Source organism: Sarcophilus harrisii, chromosome 2 (genome assembly GCF_902635505.1).
Source record: "Sarcophilus harrisii chromosome 2, mSarHar1.11, whole genome shotgun sequence".
In the NCBI taxonomy this organism is placed as follows: domain Eukaryota; kingdom Metazoa; phylum Chordata; class Mammalia; order Dasyuromorphia; family Dasyuridae; genus Sarcophilus; species Sarcophilus harrisii.
This window is the reverse complement of record NC_045427.1, coordinates 306,846,298-306,873,894: the sequence shown is the minus strand read 5'-3', so window position 1 is coordinate 306,873,894 and position 27,597 is coordinate 306,846,298. Positions and strand designations below refer to the sequence as shown.

The following is a 27,597-nucleotide window of genomic DNA, read 5'->3' as shown; positions in this document are numbered from 1 at the left end:
CAACAAAAAACGAACACTTTTTGCAAAAGACTTTCCAAATATGATCCCATTTAATTTTCACAAAAAACCCGGGGAGATAGGTGCTTTTATCTCATTTCACAGGTAAGAAAATCGGGGTACATAGAGCTCGAGACTCGTTCAGGGACCCCCAGTTAATAATAAGCGCGACAAGTTTTATTTCAGATCTTTCTGACTCCAGGCCTAGGTTCTTTCCAACTGCGCCACCAAAGAGCTTTTGAAGGAGTAAGAGTTTTAAGTTGGGCTCAGAGGGAGGGCTTTTTGTGGGACCGCAGTGGCTCCCGTCCAACTGGGGCAAAAGTGCTCGGGTACTCCGGCCTGGTATCCGAGGCCGGAGGGAGGAGCCAGGCGCATGCGCGAGGCAGGCAGTTCCATCCTCTGCAAGAAGACCTTGGAGGTCCACCCCTAGCACACCAGCGTCCTCTCCAGAAGACTCTCCACCTGGTGAGTAACCGCCCTGGCCTCTGAATAAGGATCTCCCAGGCCCCAGCCGTAAGGTACTGGAGCGAAGGAACTGAATAACCGTGGTGGGGGACGCGCACACCTCGGAAAGCGCTGGGGAGGGGGGGAGCTCGAACATTACTCCCCACCTCCACCTCTTCGGTAGCCTAAGATCTGCCCCACCTCCCTGATCCCTCTGCTCCCGGGGCATCGAGCTGCCTCGGGGGGCCTGCTGTGGGACACTGCTAGGAACTGAGTTACTGGAACGAGATCTGGAACGGACCTTTTAAAGATGGCCATCGAATCCATCCCTTTTTTTTTTTTTTTTTTTAAACCAAAGGAGGAAATTGATATTCAGAGGTTAAATAACTTTCCAGCGTCGGAAAGGTTAATGATTTGCCCCGAAATCTCACTGGGATTTGAATTCAGGCTCTAGGAATCTCAAATTTTGCCCTGCACAATTTAAGTCAGCAAGCCTTTATTAAACACAGCATGTGCCAGGTATTGTGTTAAGTGCTGGGGGTATGTCCCTGCAATTAAGGAACTCCAGTTTTGTTTGGGGTAGACGGCATGCAAAACAATTAACAAGATATATGCAGGGTAATTTAGGGATAGTTGCAGAGGAAAGGCACTACTATTTAGGAGGAATTGCAAAAGGTGGCACTTTAGTTGAGACCTGACAGAAGACAGGAGGCAGAAATTATGGTGGAAGTGTGCCATACCTGGGGGAGCAGCCCTAAAAATCCAGTCAAGTGATGCTAGTGTTCCATCAGAAGAACTTCTAGGAGCCCCTAAGACACGGGGCTTAGCTAAAGTATAGAGAGAATAGTAAAGAATATGGAGAGTATAGAATGTAAGAAGACTGAAAAGATATTGATGAAGAAATCCCGAATCCAAAACTCTTAGCTAAAATCCTCCCAAAGAATAATTCTACCCTCTTTGGCCCCTTTGGTTGGTGACCAAAACAAGAGACTAGGCTAGAAGATAAAAAGTTTAATTATCATCAGCTGATCAGTTGCCAAATGCCCAGTAAAGAGTACACACAAAAGGTTTTACATAATTTTTGTTTGTTGTTCAATGTGTTCAACTCTCTGTAACCCTATTTGAGGTTTTCTTGGTAAAAATACTGGAGTAGTTTGTCATTTATTTCCTTCTCCAGCTCATTTTACAGGTGAGGAAACTGAGGCAAGCAGGAGTAAGTGACTTGCCCAGTGTCACATAGCTTGGGGAAAAAAAATCCACTTGCTCATCAAGTAGGAATCAACAATTATGTAACTTCATGTCAGGATATTTCTTTGTCAGACAGGAAATGGGCTTTCTGTTTCAAGTAAGAAACAGAAATAGAATGCATCTTCATTCTCTACTTCCTCTCCCCCATAAGAAGTTGCTATAACTGCAATAACTCCTGCACATTGGTAGATCAGAATTAAGATGCTTATGAAGCAACAAAAAGTGATGATTTTTACTTTTATCCCCTATGTTATTCCATATTATTTTGTTCCTGTTTCAGTATATAATTATATTCAAATGGCAGAGATGGAATAAAATGAATTAAAATTCTATTAAGTGCCAGGCAATATTCTAAAAGCTTTACAAATAATATTTCATTTAATCCTCATAACAATCCTGTGAAATAAGGTGTTATTATTTCCATTTTACCTCAGGAAACTGAGGTAGACAGGTTAAGTGACTTGCCCAGGATGACACAGCTAATGTTATGTTTGAACTAAGATCTTCCTTACTTCGGGCCAAATCCTGTATCCACAAAGATCACAAAGAGTTGGAAACCACTGAAAGGACTGAGCAACAATGAATGAGCTCTTTTTCATAGGTGGTATAGCTCTTTTACCATTCTTTAAAAATAACCAATAAGCCACTTGGAAAAATGTATAATTTCATTAGGAATAAAAGAGATGCAAATCAAATCCACCTTAAAGCATTACTATATACCTATTAAATCAGCAAAACCAATTTCTCAAACGGTCTCTCGATGTTAGCAAGAATATGGTTCAGTTAGGAATACAGTTATGTAACAAGAATTGTAAAACTTTTTCCTACAGTTTGACCCAGTAATTCTGCTTTAGGAACATATCTCAAAGAAATAACCAGAAAGGAAAAAAAATGTAATTAGCACAAAAATGCTCAGAATAGTGCTATTTGTAATCATAGTATGATCTTCCCCCCCCCCCCACCTTGCCAACTAGTTGATGTCATAAAGAGCAAGGAGTAGATAAAGAGATGAGGAAATACTAACTTGTTAACAGCACTCAGCATTCCCTTTACAAAATGTGAACTGTGAACTTACTGCTTCTCTGAAGTAGTAAGGGAATGTGATTGGCTGGGGTGAAAATGGGTCCTATCCTTGGGGTCTTTAACAAAGACCCAGAGTTTGGCACGTTCTAAATAATTATTGATCAGAGAAATGCAAATTAAGACAACTCTGAGGTACCACTACACAGCTCTCAGATTGGCTAAAATGATAGGAAAAGAAAGATAATGATGAATTTAGAAAGAGAGAGAGGAAAATTGAGACACTAATACATTGTTGGTGGAGTTGTGAACTGATCCAACCATTCTGGAGAGCAATTTGGAACTATGTTCAAAGAGTTATCAAAATGTGCATACCCTTTAATCCAATAGTGTCTCTACTAGGTCTGAATCCCAAAGAGATCATAAAAGAGGGAAAGGGACCCACCTGTGCAAAAATGTTTGTAGCAGCCCTTTTTGTAATAGCAAGAAACTGGAAAATTGAATGGATACCCATCAGTTGGAGAATGGTTGAATAACTTATAGTATATGAATGTTATGGAATATTATTGTTCTACAAGAAATGATCATCAGGATGATTTCAGAAAAGCCTGGAGAGACTTAGATGAACTGTTGCTAACAGTTCAACTCTACAGTTGGAGTAGAACCAAAAGAACGTTGTACATGGCAACAATAAGATTATACAATGATCAATTCTGACAGACATGGTTCTTTTCAACAATGAAATGAGTCAGGCCAGTTCCAATGGTCTGCTGATGAAAAGAGTCATCTGCACTCAGAGAGAGGATTGTAGAGACTGAGTTTGGATCACACCATAGTATTTTCACCTTTTTTATTATTTGTTTGCTTGCATTTTGTTTTTTTCTCATTTTTTCTCTTTTTAATCTGATTTTTCTTGTGCAGCATGATAATTGTGAAAATATGTATAGAAGAATTGCATGTTTAATATATTGATTACTTGCCATCTATGGAGGGGGTGGGAAAGGGTAAGAAAAAATTTGGAACACATGGTTTTGCAAGGGTGAATATTGTTGAAAATTATCTATGCATGTATTTTGAAAATAAAAAGCTTTAATTTTTATTTTTTTTTTTAAAAAAGAGAGTTTGGCATTTCTAGAGTTATAGCCTAGAATCACCTCTGGAGGAAACCAGTTAGGAGAATTGAGGGGTGGGGGTGATTATTGTCTTTATCCTATATAGATTTGTAGGAATTTTAAAAAGAGAAAGGGTATCAGGGACCTATAATAGTACTGAAATTGTGAATTAGTTGATTTAACCCCAAGTATTTCCTACATGTGTGTTTCATTACATTGTACTTGGAGTTCAGGAAAGTTTTAATTTGCCTTCTTAGTAAATGCCTTTGCTAATTGTATCTATTGGCTCACTGATGGGAACACTAGTTAGGGGTTCATGAACTATAGTGTCTAGGTACCCTAGAATCTGTGCAGCAGCCTTCTAGGAGATCCAACCCACAAGTAGCATGAAAGTAGCTCAGACAGAGTATAGCAGTAAAAGATTAGAAACCATCTTGGACATTTGGTCCAAAATTATAGTTATATTTTTATTAACATTTTACATATATCCACTCATTTAATTTTTAAAATAGCAGCATGTGGTAAATAATATTAAGTCCATTTTACTGTTTAGAAAACATCCTTAGAGGTTGAATGACTTGTTCAAAACTAATAAATCCTGACTTTTAAAATTTTACTTTGTCCAGTGTTCTTTCCATTCTCAAAATGTCTCATCAGGGGACAGCTAGTTAGTGTAGTGGATAGAGCAGCATCTCTGAAGTCAGGAAGACCTGAGTTCACATATGGTCTCAGAGACACTTAATACTTCCTGGCTATGTGACCCTGGGCAAGTCACTTAACCCCAGTTGCCTCAGCAAAAAAAAAAAAAAAAAGTTTCATCGCACCGGATGTTATATAGTTGAATCCTAGAAAAAGTTGTATAAGACATGAGCTGTCTTGGACATGTGTGCTTCTGTTCTAATGCCCCAGATTTATTGGGGAATTATCTTGTAGCTACTGTTTTCACTATGCCAATTCAGTGAATGCCTTTGAGCTAATTGTGTTAAATGCATTGCTGAATACATGGCTCAGAAGCTATAATTTTTGAAATGTGGACTTACATGGTATCTTAAACTTGGGGTAATTGGTGTTGAAGGCCAGAGTTTACCAGACTGGTCTTGTACCTTGGGTTTTATATTGGAAGACATAAAACACTCTTAGATAATCTGACAGTTAACAAAAGGCAATTTATTCAGTCATAACAGGGGGAAAATATTGTGAAGGACACTATATTGATTTAACTAAGAACATCTATGTTGTCCATGGTGGTCCACCAAGCATCAGAGAGCATGGAAAGTTTTATACTAGAGTCACCAAGGAGCCAAATCAGTTGTCTGAGCCAATTAAATATTGAGATCAGTTTCAATATCTTTTAAAGAAAAACTAAATTTATCCACATGGAATGTGGCCTAGGATATTGTACCTGTCACACCTTGGGACCACAGCCTATCAGTGTGAATCAGAGGCAGGGGAGTAGCCTATAAGAACTACATATATTTGGAAACTTCCATGTGGAACAGAACATTGTGTGTGTGTGTGTGTGTAAAATAATGCTATTTTTAAAAATTATACACCTTCAATCTCAAATGCTAGTCTTTAATAAAAAAGCTGATGATATGTAAATATATATCTATAATTTCATAACATAAATATGGATGTATGGAGGTGTGGGGGGAGAGAGGGAGAGAAAAGGAGAGGAAGGAGGGAGAGGGAGAGGAAAGAAGGGAGGAAGATTGATTGAGATTTTATGTTTTCAGTGGACATAACCTAATAGGAAAGCACTTACTTTTCCATATTTCTGTGAACCTGAATAAAGTATAGGATTAAATGGGAAAAAAAAAGGTACTGTTGCTGGGAGTGAGAAGACAAACTGCTTGCAGAAATAGTAGGGCATTTTTATGGTGATGTGATGTCAGAACTAGCTGAGCAAGTTGAGCCGGTTGCCATTTTTGTGACAAAGTATATTTAAGTCAAACAGAGCATGTGAACCACTACAATTAGCTAGTGCTTTGTATAAACTCTGAAGCTGGCAAGACTGACTGGAAGGTAAAATACAGCTCAAGTGATCTCATTTTGGAATGATGAAACAAGAATGTCCAGGGAAAACAAGCAAGAAAGAGAGATGGATGCTACCTTCAACAATTTTCAACTCTTCTTATATGCAACTGCGACTGAGATTGTTTATGGAGGGAAGAGGACTTACCCTCCAATAAGGGAGAGGTTTTCCTTTCTGTAGTCCCATGATAATAAAGCTCAAATGTCATCCCATTTCCGTTTATTATCTGTTGTAATATACTTTGTTGTAATAGACTATTGTATGGTGGAGTGGAAGGATGTGCATCTAGGAAAAAAACATTCTGATATTCTCAAAGTTGATCTTCATGTGGGGATAAACATGAACCAAACCAATGGTATCATCATATTGATTCTATCATAGGATTCTATGCTTTCATCCTTTTCTCTGTTCATAAGACACCACTAATTTTGACCTCTTACTTGGATGATTGTTTTAGCCTAATAATTGGTCTTTCTACATGTAATATCTCCTCAGTCCAATCTCCACAAATCTATCAAACTAATAATCTATTTGTTTGTTTTCCTCACTGGCATTTTATTTTTCCAAGTACATGTAAATAGAGTTTTCATTATTCATTTTTGTAAAATTTTGAATTCTAAAGTTTTTTCTTCATCTCTTCCTTACCTCCCTGTAGAGGACCACAAATAGTGAGAAAATTCTGGGAAAGGAATACTTGAAGCAAGGATACTTACAGCAGGGTGTTTACTCAGTGTGATTGGTGAGATGATGGTTCTTTAGTTCAAATATACTTAGTGTGATATAATGATGTAATCACTCTAGTATGATACAATGATAGGATCACTCTAGTCTGATATAATGATATAATCACTCTAGTTGGCATATGCTTAGTGTGATGTAATGATGTAATCAGACTGAGGTATTTAAGGGCTGAGAGGACTGGAGATAAGAGCTTGAGCTCGATCTCAAACGAGGAGTTGGACACAGAGGAGACACAGAAGATGGATACAGAAACAGAGATCCTCCTGGTGGTTCTCTTGCCTTCATCATTCCTCCACCTAAGACTAAGGCTCTTTCAGAGATCCTCCAGAGAGCTAGTCCGGACATCACACTTCCCTCTTGCCTTCAGACAGCTAGCAATCTGATACAAGTTATGTGTCAATCATTTTGAACATATTTCCATATTAGTCATGTTGTGAAAGAAAAATCAGAACAAAAGGGAAAAGCAATAAGAAAGAAAAAACATAAAAAAAAGTTCAAATAGTATACTTCATCATAAAAGAGGGAAAGGAACTTCTCTGTGCAAAAATGTTTATAGCAGCTCTTTTTGGAATGGCAAAGAATTGGAAAATGAATGAATGCCCATCTTCTTGGGGAATGGCTGAATAAGTTATGGTATATGAAAATAATGAAATATTATTGTTTTATAAAAATGATGAACAGGCTGATGTTAGAAAAGCATGTAAAGATATATATAAACTGGTGCTGAGTGAGGCAAGTAGAACCACAGTGACAGCAAGATTGTATGATGATCCATTATGATACACTTGGCTGTTCTCAGCAATTCAGTGATCCAAGGCAAATCCAATCAACTTTGGATGTATTGTGCCATCTCATCCAGAGAGAGATCTGTGTGCAGATCAAAGCATACTATTTTCTTCCATTTTGTTTTGATTTTTCTCTATCAATGTGACTCATATTGAAATGTGTAAAAAATTAATGTACATGTATAAACCCCCCAAAATAAAATAAAATAGTATATTTCAATTTGCATTCAGTCTATCCTTCTTTCTCTGGATGCAAATGGCATTTTCCATTCCAAGTCTATTGGAATTGTCTTGGATCACTGTATTGCTGGGAAAAGCTAAGTCTATCATATTTGCTCCTCACACAATCTTGCTGTTACTGTATACAGTGTTCTGGTTCTGCTCACTTCATTCAATATCAGTTTATGTAAGTCTTTTCAGGCTTTCTGAAATCTGCCTGCTCATCATTTCTTATCAATATTATTTCATTACATTCATATATCGTAACTTATTCAGCCAAACTGATATTCTTAAAATTCAAATGTGACCATTCTATTTCTCTCTCAAGAGCTCCAGTGGCTCCCTATTATCTCCAGATTCAATAACATTTGACATTTAATATTCTTTACTGTCTAGCTCTGATTTACCTCTCCAGACTTACATTCCTTCCCTTCATGAACTATGTGACCCACCCAAACCAAATTGACCTGTTTGTTGTCCTTCATACATGAAATCCTATTGCCATGCCTTTGCAAAGCTGTCCCTGATACCTTCTATGTGCCCCTTTCTCACTTTGGCTTGGAATCAACAATTTGCTCAAATAAACCAAGTTGGAATTTCTTTAATTGGATGCCAATATTTTGTTCTATTTTTTAGTTTCTATTCTCAGATTTATTTTGATCTTTGCTCAAACAAGTTACATTAAGCTAACTTTCCAGAGACAGCTAATTCAGATATGAATCCTACCTTGCTTATCATTTGTTATATATTTCTTTTTTTTCCTGAGGCAATTGCAGTTAAGTAACTTGCCCAGGGTCACACAATTAGGAAGTATTAAGTATCTGAGATCACATTTGAACTCAGGTCCTCCTGACTTCAGGGCTGGTGCGCTATCCACTGCGCCATCTGGCTGCCCCGTTAACTGTTTCTTAAAATAAGTTTCATGTTTATGATATCCTGTGCTTGCTTACTTGTTACCCAAAGAAAGTATTCATGATAAATAGGCATGGTTTTTATAGGCATTAATTTGATTTGATTTGTTTGTCCTTCATTTTTAAAATTTTTTCTTCAGTGGTATTTTTTTTTTTGCTAAATACATTTAAAGCAAGTTTTTTTTTAAATAAACCTTTTTATTTTCAAAACACATGCATAGGTAGTTTTCAACATTCACCCTTGTAAAACCTTGTGTTCCAATTTTTTTTCTCCTTCCCTTTCCCCCACTCTCTCCCCTAGATGGCAAGTAATTCAACATGTGTTAAATATGTGCAGTTCCTTGGAAAATGAGTAGATGCCCATCAGTTGGGGAATGGCTGAACAAGTTGTGGTTTATGAAGGCAATGGAATATTATAATTCTATAAAAAATGATGAACAAGCTGGAAAGATTTACATGAACCAATGCTGAGTGAAACAAGCAGAACCAGGAATACATTGTACACGGTAACAGCAAAATTGTGTGATGATCAACTAGAAAAGACTAGGTTCTTCTCAGTGGTTCAGTGATTCAAAGCAATTCCAAAAGACTTTGGATAGAAAATGCCAACTGTATCCAGAAAAAGAAATAAGGAGACTGAATATAAATCAACACCTGCTATGTTCACATCTTTTTTCTGTTTTGTTTTGTTTTTTTTAATTTCTCCCATGGATTATCTCTCTCTCTCTCTCTCTTTTTTTAAAATAACTTTTTATTGACAGAACCCATGCCAGGGAAATTTTTTACAACATTATCCCTTGCACTCACTTCTGTTCCAATTTTTCCCCTCCCCCCTTTTTTATGATCTCTTTGGGATATAGGCCTAAATAGAGACACTGCTAGATCAAAGTTTGATAGCCCTTTGAACATAGTTCCATGTTGCTCTCTAGAATAATTGAATCAGTTCACAACTGCACCAATAATGTATTAGTGTCCCAGTTTTCCCACGTGGCTTCCAAAATTCATCATTATCTTTTCCTGTCATCTTAGCCAACCTGAGAGGTGTGTACTGGTACCTCAGAGTTGTCTTAATTTGGATTTCTCTGATCAATAATGACTTAGAGCATTTGTAAAAATAGTTGTTAACATTCATTTTTGTAAGACTTTTGTGTTCCAAACTTTTCTCCCTCCCTTACCTGACTTCCTCCAGACAGCAACCAATCTGATATAGATTAAATTTGTGCAATTCTGTTAACATATTTCCATATTTGCCATTTTGTACCAAAAAAAATCAGACTAAAAGAAAAAAAAACACAAGAAAGAAACAAACCGTTTCAAAGGTAAAAATACTGTCCTTCAATCCACGTTCAGTGTCTATAATTCTCTCTCTGGATGCAGATAGCATTTTCCTTCCCAAGTCAATTGGAATTTAGGCATTAATTTTATAATCAGATACTATGACCAGCTTTGGAAGAAAATACCATTTGGGATTTTTCAGTTAAGTAGGCTTTGAGAAAACCAAAAGTTGAAGTTCCTGTTTGAATAAATAATGCATATGCTGCTTTATTTCAGCATGGTATTCAGCATTGGTAACAGACATGATCCTAATGCATTTCTTTTACTCCTTTGATAATTCAACTTTTAAAAGTCTTTTTTTGGTTCTCAATTTTTAGGAAGCTCTGAAGATAGATCTTTGTAGCTTCACTGCTTGAACATAATGATGCGCGTACATAGAATCATACTAAATTCCCGACCTGGTAGGTATTTGTTTATGATTAATGTGCAGTTGTGACTACTTGCTACTTCCTTAGAGAAAGAAAAGTAATAATAATAATTGTTGACCTAAAATGCAAAAATTGGGTGATAGAAAATAATCTTATATTAAAACAGAAAAATTTCCACACTGGTACAGAGACCAAAGTATGTGAACAAACTGAATTACTTTTCTTTGTATTCCTTGACTTGGAATCATTTTCAGTAATTAGAATGATACTATGTAGAATAGATTCTTTTCATTTATTCTTTTTCAAATTTATTATGGATATTTAAAATGTATTCTGTACTTCCTATAGAAAGAATCAATCTACTTTTATGCCATTTGTGTAATCATAGAAACTTAGATCTATGAGAGGTTCTAGAACTAATCCAATTCATCTGTTGATAGATTTTTATGTGTACTAGAGATTATCTATCAGTTCATATTCTTAAAAATCTTCAGAGAAAGTGAGATCTCTTGGTGTATGTGAAAAATGGATGGGCCTTTGTTTTCCACAGTTATGAAAAGTAAATTGGAGAAATAAAACTTAAATTAGAAAACCAAAACCCCTAAAGACATCAAGGAATAATCAAGGGTGAAGATTATCTTCCCCCAAAAGAATGTAAGCTCCTTGAGATCAGGGACTGGCTATATAATGAGGGATAGAGATTCATGTTATATAACTTCTGTAACATCCAATTAATGGGGAATCAGAGGAAGGACTTGTGCTTCAGGATGGGAAATAAAATGCTGCCTTTGGAGTCCTAAAGGTCACCTAGGCGCCCATTCTTGCAAGAATGTAAAATAAATCTTTTCTGCATTCATCATTGAGTCACTGGAGTTCCTCATTAGATATTTTTTCTTACAATGGATCTATTTTTTCCTAATATATCCTGACTGATTATAGAACAGTTATTAGCTATCTATTGCATAGTGTCAAGAGCATTAGATATGTAATTAAATTATCTGACTCAAATCCTGGCTCTATCACTTATTATTTTGTGACCTGAGACAAATCACTCATCTCTTGGGACTTTAGTTTCTATGTTTATAAAATTAAGAAATGGAACTAGAATCCTCAAAAGTTCTCAGAGTGTGATTTGGATTACCCTGAAGGATTTTAGTTCAAAACAGTTTTCATATTAGTACTGAGATGTTTTAATTTCTAATGTGGTCAAAACCCCTAAACATAACTCATACAAATGAAAGATCTGTCCAATTTCAAATTATATGTGTTAGTCACTAAATATTTATTAAGTGCCTAACTGTTTGCTAGGCAATGTGCAAAGCACTAGAATATGAAACTTCAACTCCATTTATTACTACTTCCTTTAGAAAAAATCATGTAATGTTTCTATGTATTAATTTTCAAAACTGGCCTGCTTATTTGTGCATCTGTTCCATCTTATGCATTAAAAAATACTCCAGCGGCCCTCCTTTTTGTGGGGAATGATTATTGCTAACCACCACTAATCCCGAACTCTTCCAACCTGTCTCCTTTCCCCCCATTTAAAAATGAAGAGAAAATTAAATAAAAAAAGTAATGGTCTAGTCAGGGAACCTGGATTTTAATCCTGGTTCTGAAAGTAGTTGTATGATCTTGGTTTTGTTTTGAAAATTACATTTTCTAAGCTTCTCTTTTCTTATCTGGAAAATTAGGACAATGATTTTTGTTGCTTATCTTGCAAGCTTACAATGAAATATTGTTATTGTTATTATTACACTTTGTATTTCATTAGCAAATGCACAGAGGATAATCTGATTTTTCTATCTAGACCTCACACCCAGCTCTGTATAAATTCATTTTTTTCCTCATTTGCTTTTTGCTGTTATATAAATTCTTACATCTTCCTACAGCATTTTGCTATTGAGCCTCTCTGTCTCTCTGCTTGACAAGGAGATTAAGTGTTTGCTGACTAGTGTGATTTCTAGCCTCTTTTCATCTTACTGTTGTAATGACTATTTTTCTTCTATTAAAAACTCAAGATTCTTCCTCTGAACTCTTTCATGACTATGGATCTCATGTAGGAGACTCTGCTGTGTTCTAGAAATTGATGTAAGCAACACAAATGTTTTCTACAAATATAATCATTTGGAAAATCTTTAGGAATAAATTGCATACTCTGTATTTTAGGCACAAACCTGCCAGAAATTTTTTTTTATTAATTTAGATTACCCTAATTAGTATTTCTACTTGAAAAGGCTAAATAGTGAGGTGTTAAGCTATCAAAAGATGATCCTTTTATTAGTTGTAAATTTTCCCTTGAGATAGTCAGAAAGGAAGCAATAGACATATACAAACTTTACCTCTGAATAATATTAAAAATCAATTCATTAAGTCCACAAGAGAGCCTTGGAGGAGCCTAGTTCCTAGAAGACATGGAACTGAAGTTGGAAGCTATGAGAAACCACATTGAGCTAGGAGAATAGATGCAAAGACAGAAGTAGCCACCACAAAAAAGGGGACAAGGATTTCAGAAGCTATTGGGCTGATTAACATGAGGATTATATGGATACATTCTCTGTTGCTGAAATCTCTCTCATGTTTCTTGATTCTGACTCATGTTTCCCAATACATTTTTTGGTCATCTTCCCAATACTTAATCTTTGCACTGAAGTCACTGTATTAATATTTATCTTTCTTTAATGTGGAGAGTCTTATCAAATTCTTTGTAGTATTTCTTGACCTCTAGCTATTGATATTGATATAAGCTACAATTACCTTCTCAGGGATCTTTTTGTTTATGCTCATCTTGAACAATGTAATGGAAAATAACCAAGTATCTCACAAAATGGTGTTTCTTGTTGCCTTTTTGAGGCACATTGAAACCAACTCCCTAATTTTCAATTCTGAAACTTTTTCAGCTTTTCTGTTTAGTTATAATTTCCTTATGTCTTTTGGTTTTCTTTATAGTTAGAATAGATTTATTGATCTCTATTTCCTTCAGTAGTATGAAACTTAGTCTGGACAAGGATTTTGCATTTTGAGTGCTAAAAAATTTATATTTAATGTTTAACCTATATCAAATTGCTTGCTATCTTGGGGAGGTGGGGTAGTGAGGGAGAAAAATTTGCAATACAAGGTTTTGCAAAGGTGAAGGTTAAAAACTATCTTTGCATGTATTTGGAAAAATAAAGTACTATTCAAAAAAAGGAAGAAAAGCTTACATATGTGCTAAAAACTGTGATTCTTAGAATCCATTTTCCAGCCAAACATTTCTTCATTCTTCTCTGTTTTTAGAATTCCTTCTTTTTAAGGATTTAAATTCTCATATTTTGAGTGAAGATTAAATTATCATTCTTAAGGTAAGGATGGGAAATTCTTACTATGCACTATTAAATATGGGAAACAGCACTAATAGAGTGAATGGAAAGAAGATAGGCCAGATAGAAGAATTTTAAATCTTGAGAACTAAAAGTAAAACTTTTTTTACCTTTCAAAAATCCTTCTATAACTTTAAAACAAGTGGTTAGGTAGTTTTAGAATGGAAGATTTAATGATTTAAAGTCTGATATCAAAGATATGTAGGAAAATAACACAAATATATAGTACCAAATGTGAACAAATAGTTTTCTTTTTTAACATTGATATTTTTCCCCAGTTACATGTAAAACAACTTTTAACATTTGCTTTAAAAGTTTGAGTTCCAAATTCTCTCCCTTCCTCCCTCCCTACTCCATTCCTCTTACTGAAAAGGCACAGAAGTTATGCAAAACATTTCCATAAGAAGTCATGTTGTGAAAGAAAGCATAAATTGCCCCCCAAAAATAAACTCAAGAAAAAAAGTTTTAAAAAGTATGCTTCAATCTGTATTTAAACACAATCAGTTTTTTCCTCTGGGTATGGATAGCATTTTCTATCATAGGTTCTTCAGAGTTGTCTTGGATCATTGTACTGCTGAGAATAGCAAAGTCACTCACAATTGATCATTTTGTATTATTGCTGTTACTTTGTACACAGTACATTTCCCTTTTCATGAACTCATGGAAGTCTTTCCAGATTTTTCTGAAAGCATCCTGCTTATCATTTCTTTTAGCGCAATAGTATTCCATCGTAATTACATACCACAATTTATTCAGTCAGTTGATGTACATCTTCTTAAAGTTCAATTCTTTGCCCTGAGAAAAGAGTTGCTATAAATATTTTTGAACAGACACTTTACTTTAAAAAAAAAACTTTTGGGGGGATTCATGTTTAATAATGGTATTGTTAGGTCAAAGGATATGCATAGTTTTATAGCCCTTTGGGAATAGTTCCAAATTGCTCTATAGAATAGTTGAATCAGTTCACAGTTCCACCAACAATGCATTAATGTTTTGTTTTTCCCACATTCCCTCCAACAACAAGTAGTTTTCAGAAGAAGAACTTCAAAATATAATTGATCATTTGAAAACTTTCCAAATAAGCATAAGAACCTTGGTGGTAAAATGGAGCCAGGAATACCTCATTTTTACTAAATAATCCAGTTCTAAAGAATAAGTGGGTCAAATAACAAATAACAAATAGAAACAATCAATAATTTCGTTAAAATATTGGCAATGGTGGGTCAACATACAAAAATTTATGGGATGCAGCCAAAGCACTACTTAGGAGAAAATTTATTTCTAATTTCTTACATCAACAAAATGAATATCAATGCATTTTTTTTCTCAATAGTATTTTATTCTTACAATTACATAAAAAGTTTTCAGCATTCATTTTTGTAGGATTTTGAGTTCCAGATTTTTCTTCTTCTTTCCCTTCCTCATCTCAACCCTCCCCAAGACAGCAAGCAATCTGATATAGATTATACATAGTCATTTAAAACATATTTCCATATTAGCCATGTTGTGAAAGAAAAATAAGAACAAAAGTGAAAAACCACAAGAAAGGGAAAAAAAAAGGTGAAAATAGCGTACTCGATTGTATTTGGTTTCCATGGTTTTTTCTCTGCAGGGGGATAGCATTTTCTATTTCAAGTATATTGGAATTGTCTTGGATCAATGTACTGTTGAAAAGAGCTAATTCTGTCATAGCTAATCATCAAATAATCTTGTTGTTACTGTGTACAATGTTCTCCTGATTCTTACTTCACTCAGAATCACTTCATGTGAGTCTTTCCAGGCTTTTCTGAAATCAGTCTAATGCAAAATTTTGAATAAAGTATTATCAAGATGATTATAACACTATATCACAAGGATCATACACCATGACCAGGTGGGATTTATTCTAAAAATGCAAAGTTGGTTCAGTATTAGGAAAAATAGCAACATAATTGACCATATCAATAACAAAATTAACAGAAATCATATAATTATCTCAATCCATGTTGAAAAGACTTTGGAAAAAATATAGCATCCATTCCTATTAAAAACACTAGAGAGCATAGTAATAAAGAGAGCAGTCCTTAAGATGATAAGGAATTTCTATTTATAGATCTCTTGCAACAGCAAGCATTTTGTAATAGGGATAAGCTAGAAACTTTACCAATAAGATCAGAAGTGAAGCAAGGATGCCTATTCACCTTTATTATTCAATATTCTTTCTCTTTGGCAAAAGGAGAAGTTATAGACATCATTAATGATGGAAAAGACAAGTTCCCTAGTTGATTTCACAAGTTCCTAAAAGAAAGGAAACACCTTATGAGGTATGTCCTTAGCTGGAAGGCTAAATCTGTAGAATAGTTTAGCACCCCAGATGTTAGTTAGCTATAAGAAAGAGAAAGAATAAAGACAAGGTGGGGAATGAAAAGAGAAACACCATATAGCATGGTAGGGATGAGAGGGGAGACACTGTAGCATGGAGGAGGAGTGAAAGGAAAGACACTATGAGTCAGAGTCTTGGTGGACTGACCCAAAAGGGGTTCAGCAATGATGGCATAAACTATGGACAGATTTATAGGGGAAATTTAACTGCAGGGATTTGACATAATTCAGATTTCTGATCAGCATAGCAACTTGGAACTAACCACGACCTCCAAAGAAGGTGGGACCATAAGGCTAAACTGATCCCTGTTAATGCTGCTCTCTGCCTGCCTCAGGGAGCAATTCCATCACTATTTCTGTCTTTCTCTGCCAACTGCCAATAGTTATACAGGACCTCATCACAGTGAGTAATTGAAAAACCAATCAAGTGGGGCAGCTAGGTGTTACAGTGGATAGATCACCAGCCCTGAATGCAGGAGGACCTGAGTTCAAATTTGACCTCAGACATTTAACAAAAAAAGAAAGAAAAGAAAAAGAAAAACCAATCAAGACTCTAGAAAAGAGATAATCAAATATAGTACCTTCCTCACAGCAGAGAGATAGGTGACTTCTGGGGCCAAATGTCATATGTATATATATATTCAGATGGAATTTCTGTCTCAGATGTTTTTTCTTAACTGTTTTCTTTGTCACCTGGAAGATTTGAGGAAAGGGAGGATTCAAGAAATAACTTTGAGGTAAATACAATAAGTATCAATAAAATGTTTAAAAATACATGTAAAAAGATTTGTGTTTAATACCAGTTATAAAATCTGTAGTTTCAAAGAAATATTTTTGAGAAAATCAGCAACAATTAAAAAATAAGTTAGTCTCAGTATATAACTTTAAATTATTGGGAAATGCAGCTCAAAAACAGACATTATTCAGTTCAAGTCAACATTTATTAAATACCTTCTATAGGTCAGGCACTAAATATTGGGGATACAGATTTTTAAAAAAGGCAGTCCTTCTTCTCAGAAACTGCTTACAATCAAATAGGGGCAGAGTATAATGAAGGGACCAGCAATGGGAGTACTCAACATGAGGGCATCATGAGGTTTGATGGATTGAAAAGTAAGTAGAACTGCTGATAGAAAATGGAGTTAATTCCAAGGAATGCTTTGGGGTGGAGCTTTATCTTCCAGACTTCTAATCTGAAGGAAGAGGCAACTAAGGGAGTTGAGAAGGTGTTGATTATCAAAAATTGTGTCAGTCTGCATGGTAGTGAGGTTTCAGTTGATCAACTTATCCTGAGGGATGCGTGGTGTTCTGTGGAGTGCAAACAAGTGGAGCTGCTGATGGAAAGTGGTCATTTAAAGTGAATAAAGGAATGATTGCTAAAGGGAATTATTTTAGAAAATAATAGTTAATGAGTGGATGCCTATCAGTTGGAGAATGGCTGAATAAGTTATGGTATATGAATATTATGGAATATTACTGTTCTGTAAGAGATGATCAGCAAGATGATTGCAAAGAGGGCTTGAGAGACTTAAATGAACTGATGCTAAGTGGAGCAGAACTAGGAGATCATTATACACAGTAACAACAAGACAATATACGATGATCAATTCTGATGGACATGGCTCTTTTTACCAATGAGATGATTCAAGTCAGTTCCAGTGGTCTTGTAATGAATAGAACCATCTGCACCCAGAGAGAGGACTATGGAGCCTGAGTATGGATCACAACATAGCATTTTTACTTTTTGTATTATTTTTTGCTTGCATTTTGTTTTCTTTCTAATTTTTTAAATGGCATGGAATAGAAAATTCTTTGGAAATATGTGTAGAATTGCACATGTTTAACATATATTGGATTACTTGCCCATCTAGGGTGAGGGGGAAAGGGAAGGAAAAAATTTGAAACACAAGGTGTTCCAAGGGTGAATGTTGAAAATTATCTATGCAAATGTTTTGAAAATTTAAAAAAAGCTTTAATAATAATAAAAAGAACATAATAGTTAAAAGAATAATTATTTAAAAATACTTTTATTGACCTTTTGTTTATCCAACATTATTTTAGGGAAAAATGGCAACCCAGTGGCAGAGAATTTCCGTATGGAAGAGATTAATTTACCAGATAAATTATATGAGGGACAAGTAAAAGTCAGAACACTTTATCTCTCTGTGGATCCTTATATGGTAAGTAGCAAGGTACCATGATATTTTTGTATATGTTGACCCTCTTCCTTTTTCTTTGATCTTTTTGGAGCATAAGCTTACTAGTGGTATCGAGCCAAAGAATAAATATAGTTCAGTAACTTTTTTAATATAGTTCCAAATTACTTTCTAGAATGATCAGACAATTTCACAGCTCTTCTGCTGGTTCATTAATGTGCCTTTCCTGCCATAATCCTTCCAATAATTATTTTCTACTTTTATTATTGCTTTAATCATGGCATTAATGAAATCAGATGAAATGAAACTTGAATTGTTTTTAATTTGGATCTCTTTATTATTAGTGATTCGAAGTATTTTTTTTACACAGTTGTTTATTGTCTGCTTTTCTTCTTTTGACCATTTATCTATTAGGAAATAACTTTTGTTCTTATATATTTGTATCCCCATAGAATTTGAATCTTAGACCTTTATCAAAGAAATTTGCTGCAAAGATTATTTTGTTTTCTTAACTATTGTCCTTTTAATTCTAACCATATTTATTTTGTGTAAAAAAAAACTCTTCAATTTTGTGTAATCAAAATTGTCCATTTTTATCTTGTTATAATCTCTATTCTTTATTAGGTCAAGAATTCTTCCTTTCTTACAGTCATGAACGGTATTTCTTTCCTACTTTTCTGATTAGTTAATGGTATATGAGCTTTTAAATCTAGATTTCCTGTCCATTTGGAGCTTATTTTATTATATATTATGAGTCAATGCTTTTATATCTTATTTCTCTTATAATGCTTTCCATTTACCCAAGAAATTTTGTCAAATAGTCTTTACTCTAATAATTGGGTGTTCTTGGGTTTATCAAATACTATGCTACTGTATTTGATTGTTTCTGGGTCTTCTACATCTTTTTTTTCCCCCGTAAGTCCAGTACTAAAAGTGTTTTGATGATTATTGCTCTGTAGTCTTAAGATGTGGTAATAGTAATCCCTTTTTATTTCTTATTTTTCATTATTTACCTTGAGATTCTTAATCTTTTCTTCCTTCAGATTTTATTATTTTTTTCTACTTCTGAAAAGTAATTTTTGGTTACTTTGGTTATTTAATTTAGTATTGTTGACATTTTTGTTATATTAGCATAGCCAAACCATGAGCAGTTATCTTTCCAATTACTTAGGCCTATTTTTATTACTGTAAAGTATGTCTTGATAGCTGGCCTCTCGTTTTATGCATTTGATACCTATTTTTAAATAATAACTTTTTATTTTCAAAATATATGCAAAGATAGTTTTCAACATTTACCTTTGCAAAATCTTATATTCCAAATTTTTCTTCCTTCCTTTCCCTTGCTCCCTTCCCTAGATAGCAAGTAATACAAAATATGTTAAACATGTGCAGTTCTTTACATAGTTCCACATTTACCGTGTAGTATAAGAAAAATCAGTTAAAAAGAAAAAAATGAGAAAGAAAAAAAAAAACAAGCAAACAACAATAAAAAAAAAGTGAGAATGTCATGTTGTGATCCACATTTAGTCCTCACAGTGCTCTTTCTGGATGCAGATGACTCTTTCCATCACAAATCTATTGGAATTGGCCTGAATCATCTCATTGTTAAAAAGAGCCACATCCATCAGAGTTAATTGTCACAAAATCTTCTTTGTTGCTGTAAACAATGTTCTACTCACTTCACTTAGTATCAGTTCATATAAATCTCTCCAGGCCTTTCTGAAATCTTGATATTTATTTTTAATACATTTTTTCTTCTTTCTTCCCTTTGATTTGTGTTGGTAATATACAGGAAAGTTAATAAATATGGGTTTATTTTATCTTCTGTATTCTGAAGTTGTTGATTATTAACGGTGTAGCTTCTCTAAATAAGCCATTATATCATCAGCAAAATGGTTACAATTTTGTTGCTTCTTTCACTATGATTGTTCCCTTAATTTCTTTTTTTCTTATTCCCATTCTCCAAATACTCCTACTCCCACAAAAATGTAATGGAATTACTAGTGTACCATAAGAAACTACTAACATTAAGAACTGGGTGGGGATGGAGGGAAAGAATTGGGAAGACAAGAAAAGACACATGAATTGGTGAAAAGTGAAATAAGTTGAAACAAATATATATAAAATAAGTTGAAACAAATACATACACATAATGAATGGAAAGAACAAAAAAGTGGAAAGGAATGCTATCTAATTATAATGACCAAGTTTTCTCTGAAGAAGAGATAAGAAAATGTACTTATATGCAGAAGTAGGAGAATTGTGGTTATAGAAAACTTAATAAACTGCCATACTAGAATGGATGATGAGTTTATATGTTTTTGTTCTGCTGTTCCCCCATCTCCACCACCACTACCCTTATTCTTTGTTAACAGAGATGTTTCTGTGGAATAATATATTTGTAAAATGGAGTTAATATATAAACAGATTAAATCAACAAGACATTTTTTAAAAGAGGGAAGATGTTCTGGTCCCATGGCAAAAGCAAGCCTGTATAATTCAGTCATTTATTCAAGCAATCTTTAAGTCCTTAATAAGTACCAGGTAATGTGAGAAGCACTAAGAATACAAAGAAAAAGCCAAAGAAATTTTCATTCCCAAATGAAAATGGTATCATTATGTCAATATTAAAGCCTGTCCCTAAGTCGGTAGACCTCCTATGAATTCACCACAGGACAAGAATCACCCAGGAAGGGAAGGTAGCAATGGATTGTGGTTTTCATCATTGGAGTAAATAATATTAAAAAGATCACAGGTCTTTTAGAATCTCTAATCTCCAAAGTGGAGCATTACAGATTTTATATCAAGGGCTTTGTAATCAGTAAGTCAGAGGGTAGGAAGATGGATCACATCTCATCTTGCCCAAAGTAGCCAATCAAAAGACTTGTCTCCAACCCAACTATACCAATTCTTATGTCCTACCTCCTCCTCTATACTTTCCCCTCCTTATACTATGCAAGCTCCTAAGCTCCTCACCTCTGACCTGGAGGGGAAGCAGTGATAACCTAATTGATACCCAAGCACCCATAGCACTAGTAGTGAAGGTGCTTTTCCCTGTATATCCATCATTTGGCAGATCCCCCTTGGAGGGTGGGCTCTGCTTTCTGGGCCCCAAACCAGATGAGTGAAGAGCTGCCTCTGTCCTTTTTACTTTGGGTGGGTAGTCAAGTAGTTAAACAGACACAGAAGGGTTTTAGTGTTTATCATGGGTCTCATTGTTATTTTCTCTGAAACCTCCTTTTCAAACATTTCTACATTGAGGACACAACTATCCTTCCACTTAGATTTACAACATCAGTATCATTATGCACACCTCCCTCTCCTTCACTTCACATATCCAATGCTTTGTCAAATCTTGTCATTTCTGAATAATGTCTCTCACTCTCTCCCCATTTACCCCCCTAGTACAGGGCTTCATCATCTCATGCTTAGATTGTTGCAGTAGTTGAGTAGTGAAATAGTTTCATTCCTGTCCATTGTTCATTCAGCCATTAAATTCATCTTCCTAGCACTTAGGTCTGACTCCTTATTCAGTCAACTCCAGTGACTCCCTATCACCTCCAGGATTAAATATAAAACTCACTGTTTGGCAACCAAAGGCTTTCACAACCTTACTACCTTTCAGTCTTCTTACACCTTACTCTTCCTGCCATGTATTCTGCAAACCAGTGACACTGATTTTCTGGCTGTTCCTTGAACAAAACACCCCATCACTTGATTCCGGGCATTTTTAGTATCTATTCACTGGTGCCTAGAAGTCTCTCCCTTTCCATTTCCTGGTGTCCCTGGCTTCCTCCAAATCCCAGCTAAAGCCCACACTCTACAAAAAGCTTTTTCTTACCTCCTTTATTTCTAGTACCTTCCCTCCATTAATTATCTCTAATTTATCTCTTGTTTTCATCTTGTCTCCTCTTTAAGACTTCATAAGAGCAGCGACTATCTTTAGCCATTCTTTGTATTTCCAGAGTTTAATACAGTGTACTAGGGTATTGGAATATCTTAATTGGATAAACTGATTTTCTTTCTTTTTTTTAATTATTTGATTTATTTATTTAATATTTTCTCCCTGTTACATTTAAAACAATTTTTTTACATTTGTTTTTAAACTTTTTGAGTTCTCTCCCTTATCCCCACCCACAATTAAAAAACCACATGTGAAGTTATATAAAACATTTCCTTAAGTCAAGTTGTGAGCTGTGCGACCCTGGGCAAATTACTTAACCCCAGTTGCCTCAGAAAAAAAAAAAAGTTAAGTTGTGAAAGAAAACTGATCTCCCACCCTAATGAAAATAAAAATCCTCAAGGAAAATTAAGTGAGAGAGACAGAGAGAGACAGAGAGACAGAGAGAGAGAGAGAGAGAGAGAGAGAGAGAGAGAGAGAGAGAGAGAGAGAGAGAGAGAGAGAGAGAGAGAGAGAGAGAGAGAGAGAGAGAGAATGCTTTAATCAGTATTCAGACACTAGTTCCTTCCTTGGGTATAGATAAAATTTTTCAATATAAATCCTTCAGAATACTCATGGATCATTGTACTGGATAGCCTGATTTTCAAAGAATGGTACATTTTAACATCTTATAACAACTTTGATGAAGTGTCTAAAGTAGTTTGTTTTTATTCTTGACACCCCTAACAGCATCCTTAAGGTGTGTAATTATTTCAGCAAATTTTAGGTAGCTCAGTGTTTTGATGCTTTTATCTAACTAACATTTTCTTTATATTTTTTCTTATTTAAACTTATAAAGGATGATATTGTCCAGGGATATGTTTCTTAAATTGTGGATATATTGTTTGCATTGGATTCTGCAAGGATAGCTGATGTTTTTGAAAAAACAAATTTTGCCTTTTTTATTCTCATCCATAAAATGAAGATAATATGATTGTACATATATAGCCTGTTTTGGATCACTTGCCATCTTGGGGAAAAGAGAGGGGAAGAAGGGAAAGAGAACAATTTGGAACTCAAAAATGTTATAAAAAATAAATATTGAGGATTATGTTCACATGTAATTAGAAATAATAAAAGACTATTTAAAAAATAAAAACAAAATAAAAGGATGAGAATAGCACCTGTCTTACAAGTTAGTTGTAAAAATCAAATGGAATAATACTATATCAGTCAAGTGTTTAGAAAATCTTAAAGTTCTATGTAAATGTTTGCTCTTATTGTTATTCTTTGGTTCTTGGTTTCTCATTTGTAAAACTGGAATACTTGCAATATCTACCCCATAATCACAGTGTTGGTTTTGGAATCAGAAAGTTCTTCATGAGTTCCAATATGGTCTTAGAGACTTACTAATTGAATGATACTGGGCAATTTATAACCCTGTTTGCCTCAGTTTACTCATTGATAAAATGAGCTGGAGAAGAAAATGGCAAACTATTCCTGTAAATTTTGCCAAGAAAATTTCAAATGGAGACATGAAGAGTTGAACAAAACTCATAGACAGATGCTTGTCAAGTTCAATGGTATTTATTAAATAAGCATTTGTATATTCCAGGTATTATGTTAATCACTGAGGATACAAATACAAGCAAAAAGAATAGTAGTCCCTGCTTTTAAGGAATTTACTTTCTAATGGGGGAAAGACAATATTTAATAATAATTAAATTCCTGGCACTATGCTAAAAGCTTTATAATTATTATCTCATGTGATCTTCATAATAACCCTGGGAGGTCAGTGTTATTATTATCTCACTTTTACAGTTGAGTAAAGTGAGGCAAATAGTGACTTACTTAACATTACACAGCTAGTAGGTATCTGAAATTGGATTTGATTCAAGTTTTCCTAACTCTAGGCCCTATGTTCTAGCTACTGCACTACCAATATATAAAATTTGCTGGGGTGGAAGCAGTGGGGAGGTATCTGCTCAGGCCAGGAATTATCCTAGTAAACCTTCTAGAGTGTAGTGGAAAAGTTTGAAAAATGAAGGATAGTTTGAGCCTTTCCTGAAAATAGATTCCTGAAAGAATTCACCTGTGGAAGAAGGGACCACTAGCAGAAAAGGCTGCTGAAACATGGAGGCAGAGTCTAAAGAATGAAATGTACCCAGCCTAGGCTTTTCCTCTAATACTTCCTTTGTAAGACTTTAAAGCATTATATAAATAAGCACTTTTTAATAAATATTAAGGTATGAGAAAATAAATATTATTATTTTGATCATGGAGAGAAGTCCCTAAGAAATATCTTAAAACATTAGAAAAAAGTAGATGAATGACATTTAGGTTTGAAAAAGTGATCAGCTCAAACCAATCCCAGTTGTTCAGTGATGAAGAGAACCATCTGCGTCTACACCCAAAGAGAGGTCTGGTGGGAGCTGAGTGGACCACAACATAGTATTCTCACTCTTTCTATTGCATTTTGTTTTCTTTCCTAGTTTTTTTTTTCCTTCTTAATCCAATTTTTTCTTGTGCAGCAAGAAAACTGTATAAATATGTATACATATATTGGATTTAACAAATATTTTAACATATTTAACATGTATTGGACTACCTGCCATCTAGGGTAGGGGATGGGGGGAAGGAGGGGAAAATTTGGAAGAAGGTTTTGCAAAGGTCAATGTTGAAAAATTACCCATGCATATGTTTTGGAAATAAAAAGCTCAAAAAAAAACTAGTGATCAGCTTTAAAGCCAATTATTAAAAATTTTACTTGTAAAATTAAGTCTAAAAAATTATAGAGTTCTTGTATATCAGTAATCAGTTGTTTTGTTATGTCTTTGTTTAGGAAAAAATGTATTTCAGATGGTCAGCATAAAAAAATAGTATTTTAGGTAAATATTCTTGAGGTAAAAAAAATAACTCTACTACTTTGTAATTCAGTTGTTTTTTAGTTGTGTTTGACTCTTTGTGACTCCATTTGGGATTTTCTTGGCAAAGATACTGGAGTAGTTTGCCATTCCCTTTTCCAACTTATTTTACAGATGAGGAAACTGAGGCAAACAGGGTTAAGTGAGTTGCCCAAGGTCATACAACTAAGATGTATCTATTGCTGGATAAGTGTATCAGTACGAAGTATTTTCTCATTTCTTTGTTCAGAAAAAGTACTTAAAATGTTTAACATAAAAAACAATATTCTGGATTTTATTCCTGGAATTAAAGGAAAAAAACTACTCCTTTATAGTAAGGATCAAAGAATCCAAGGATCAAAGACTAATAACAATAAGAGCAAACATTTACATAACAAAGATTCACAAAATACTTCATACTTGTTTTGTTCCTAATCATCAAAATCATATTTTTTAATCATTTTCAGTCTCAGAAATGGCTCAGATATGTTAATAGACACTTAAATAGTGAGTAGGAAGAAAATGTAATTAATCCAGATGGTGGTATCAGGATTCTTATTAGGGAAATGGACTTTATAAAATGTTCTTTTGGACAGAGATGGTTTAGGAATACAGAGCATAAGGTTTTTAAATAGCTGTACTCCACAGAGATGCAATCTTCAAATTTCTAATGGATCATCTATACTTTTTATCATGTCAATAAATATTGTCCAGGTTATTTACTGCCTTACAATGTTGTAAAATTGAAATTGTCTCTAGCCCCTTCTTTTCCCTCTGTTTTTCCTGAATGGTGGGGCTGGCACTATTCTAATAGTATTCAGTTATATTATGAATCATTTTATGGATCAATGGATAAAAGTCTTTTATTATGTATTTTACATCACAGATTACTATAGGAATTTTTTTAATTCTTGTATTCCATTTCAGCATAAAAATTAACCATCTAATCTGCACTGTGCTAAATTCTGGGGATAAATAGAAAAAGTGAAAATAGTCCCTACCTTCATGGAGCTTCCATTCTCATGGGAGAGACTAGAGAAATCATCTCATATACAATAAATACCATATAAATGGAAGGAAGCCTTAGTGGGAAAAACACCAATTTATGGAGACCAAGGATAGTATAATGGTGGTGGCCCTTGAGCTGAATCTTAAAGGAGAACAGATAAGAAAATAAGTGAAACTTAACACTTCCAGGCTGTGTGACTGTGTGACCCTAGGCAAGTCACTTACCCCCAATTGCCTCAGGGGGAAAAAAGAAAGGAAAGAAGGAAGGAAGGAAAGAAGGAAAGGAAGGGAAAGAGGAAAGGAAGAAGGAAAACAGGGAGGGAGGAAGGAAGAAAGGAAGGAAGGAAGGAAGGAAGGAAGGAAGGAAGGAAGGAAGGAAGGAAGGAAGGGAGGAAGGGAGGAAGGGAGGGAGGGAGAGAGAAAAAGAAAATGAGTCAAACTGAATCACAAAGCTAGAAAATCTGAGGTCAATGCGAATTTAGGTCTTTATGACTCCAGGCTTGATGCTGTATCCACTGTTCCACATAGATAAACCTTTATTGAAAGATTTGCTAAAATATAGGTAAATTATATCTATAGCATTCTCTTCATCCATTATATGAGTAATCCTTTCAAAAAAGGAAATAAGGTTAGTCTACCAAGACTTGTTCCTGATAAAGCCATGCTGTCTCTTTGTAATCCCTGACTTTTATCTTGCCACTGGACTTCAGTGACTTTGGAGGAGAGACTGACGCTGACAACTTGTGCAGCTCTGCCATACTTAAACCCAATTCATAAGCAAATCAAGAGACCACTGCATGATATCATTGGCCCTCTTTGAGAATGAAAGTTGAACAGCAACAATTGCTTTCCTTCTAGATCTTTGTTTCTTTTTCCAATTCCAATTCAAATTTTTTTAGCACCTACTATGTTCGAGGCATCCAATGAAAATTTGTCCTAAAGGCAATAATATTACACAATGATTATTAAAATAGCTATAATTTCATTATTTCTAAATAATTGCCAATCACTTATCTAACGATCCTTTCAATACTTCCTTAGGCATCAAAGTCTCACCTTTTGGGGACTTTGCAAATAGTTTGTAGTCTCTGTTCTCTTCCTTTTTTTTTTTTTTTTTCCCTAAGGCAATTGGGATTAAGTGACTTGCCATAGCTAAGAAGGGTTAAGTGTCTGAGGTCACATTTGAACTCAGGTCCTCCTGACTTTAGGGCTGGTACTCTATCCACTGTGCCATCTAGCTGCCACCTAGCTGCCACCTAGCTGCTCTCTCCCCCACCCCCACACTTTTTTTCAAATCTAGGTTTTTGTCCATCTTCAGTCCTTTGGTATTTTCAGTCTTCTCCCATTTTCCATGGTTTTTCCGATGTCACTGATAGTGATTTCAGTAGTCACATCTGGCAGATCTTTCAGATTATCTGGACCAAGTCATTGGACTTAATCTAGGAACCTAGGAACTCTCTTACTCTCTCCTTATATATCTTGGATATCAATTCCTTGTTAGTTTTGTTCTGTCATTTTTAATGTAAAGATTATTCTCTGCAGAGAGAAATGAAATAATAAAATAAGAATTGATCAGCTCTGTCTTTTCTCTGTTTTAGTTATCTCATCCATCCAATCAAAGTTCCTCTTTGTTTCCCTTTTTTCTTTCAAAGTAACATTAAAAACAAACATTTTGTTGTCCTGAAATTTCCTTACCATCCTCAAAGTCTAAGTTTTAG

At 34.7% G+C, this 27,597-nt stretch overlaps 1 protein-coding gene across 4 annotated transcripts in view; it reads left to right on the top strand.

Moving 5' to 3' along the window:
* The first annotated feature begins 283 nt into the window (after positions 1-283).
* Positions 284-27,597, top strand: part of PTGR2 (prostaglandin reductase 2) — a 45,613-nt gene continuing 18,299 nt past the window's right edge. The window contains exons 1-3 of one of the 4 annotated variants that reach the window (XM_003756261.3): positions 362-462; positions 10,165-10,248; positions 17,994-18,112. In XM_003756261.3, coding sequence (XP_003756309.1) covers positions 10,209-10,248; positions 17,994-18,112 — 159 coding nt within the window. In that variant the 5' untranslated portion in view covers positions 362-462; positions 10,165-10,208. Of the gene's footprint in view, positions 463-8,999; positions 9,019-10,164; positions 10,249-13,533; positions 13,554-17,993; positions 18,113-27,597 lie in introns of those variants that run through there. The other 3 variants (XM_031952544.1, XM_031952546.1, XM_031952545.1) reach the window with 3 other exon arrangements.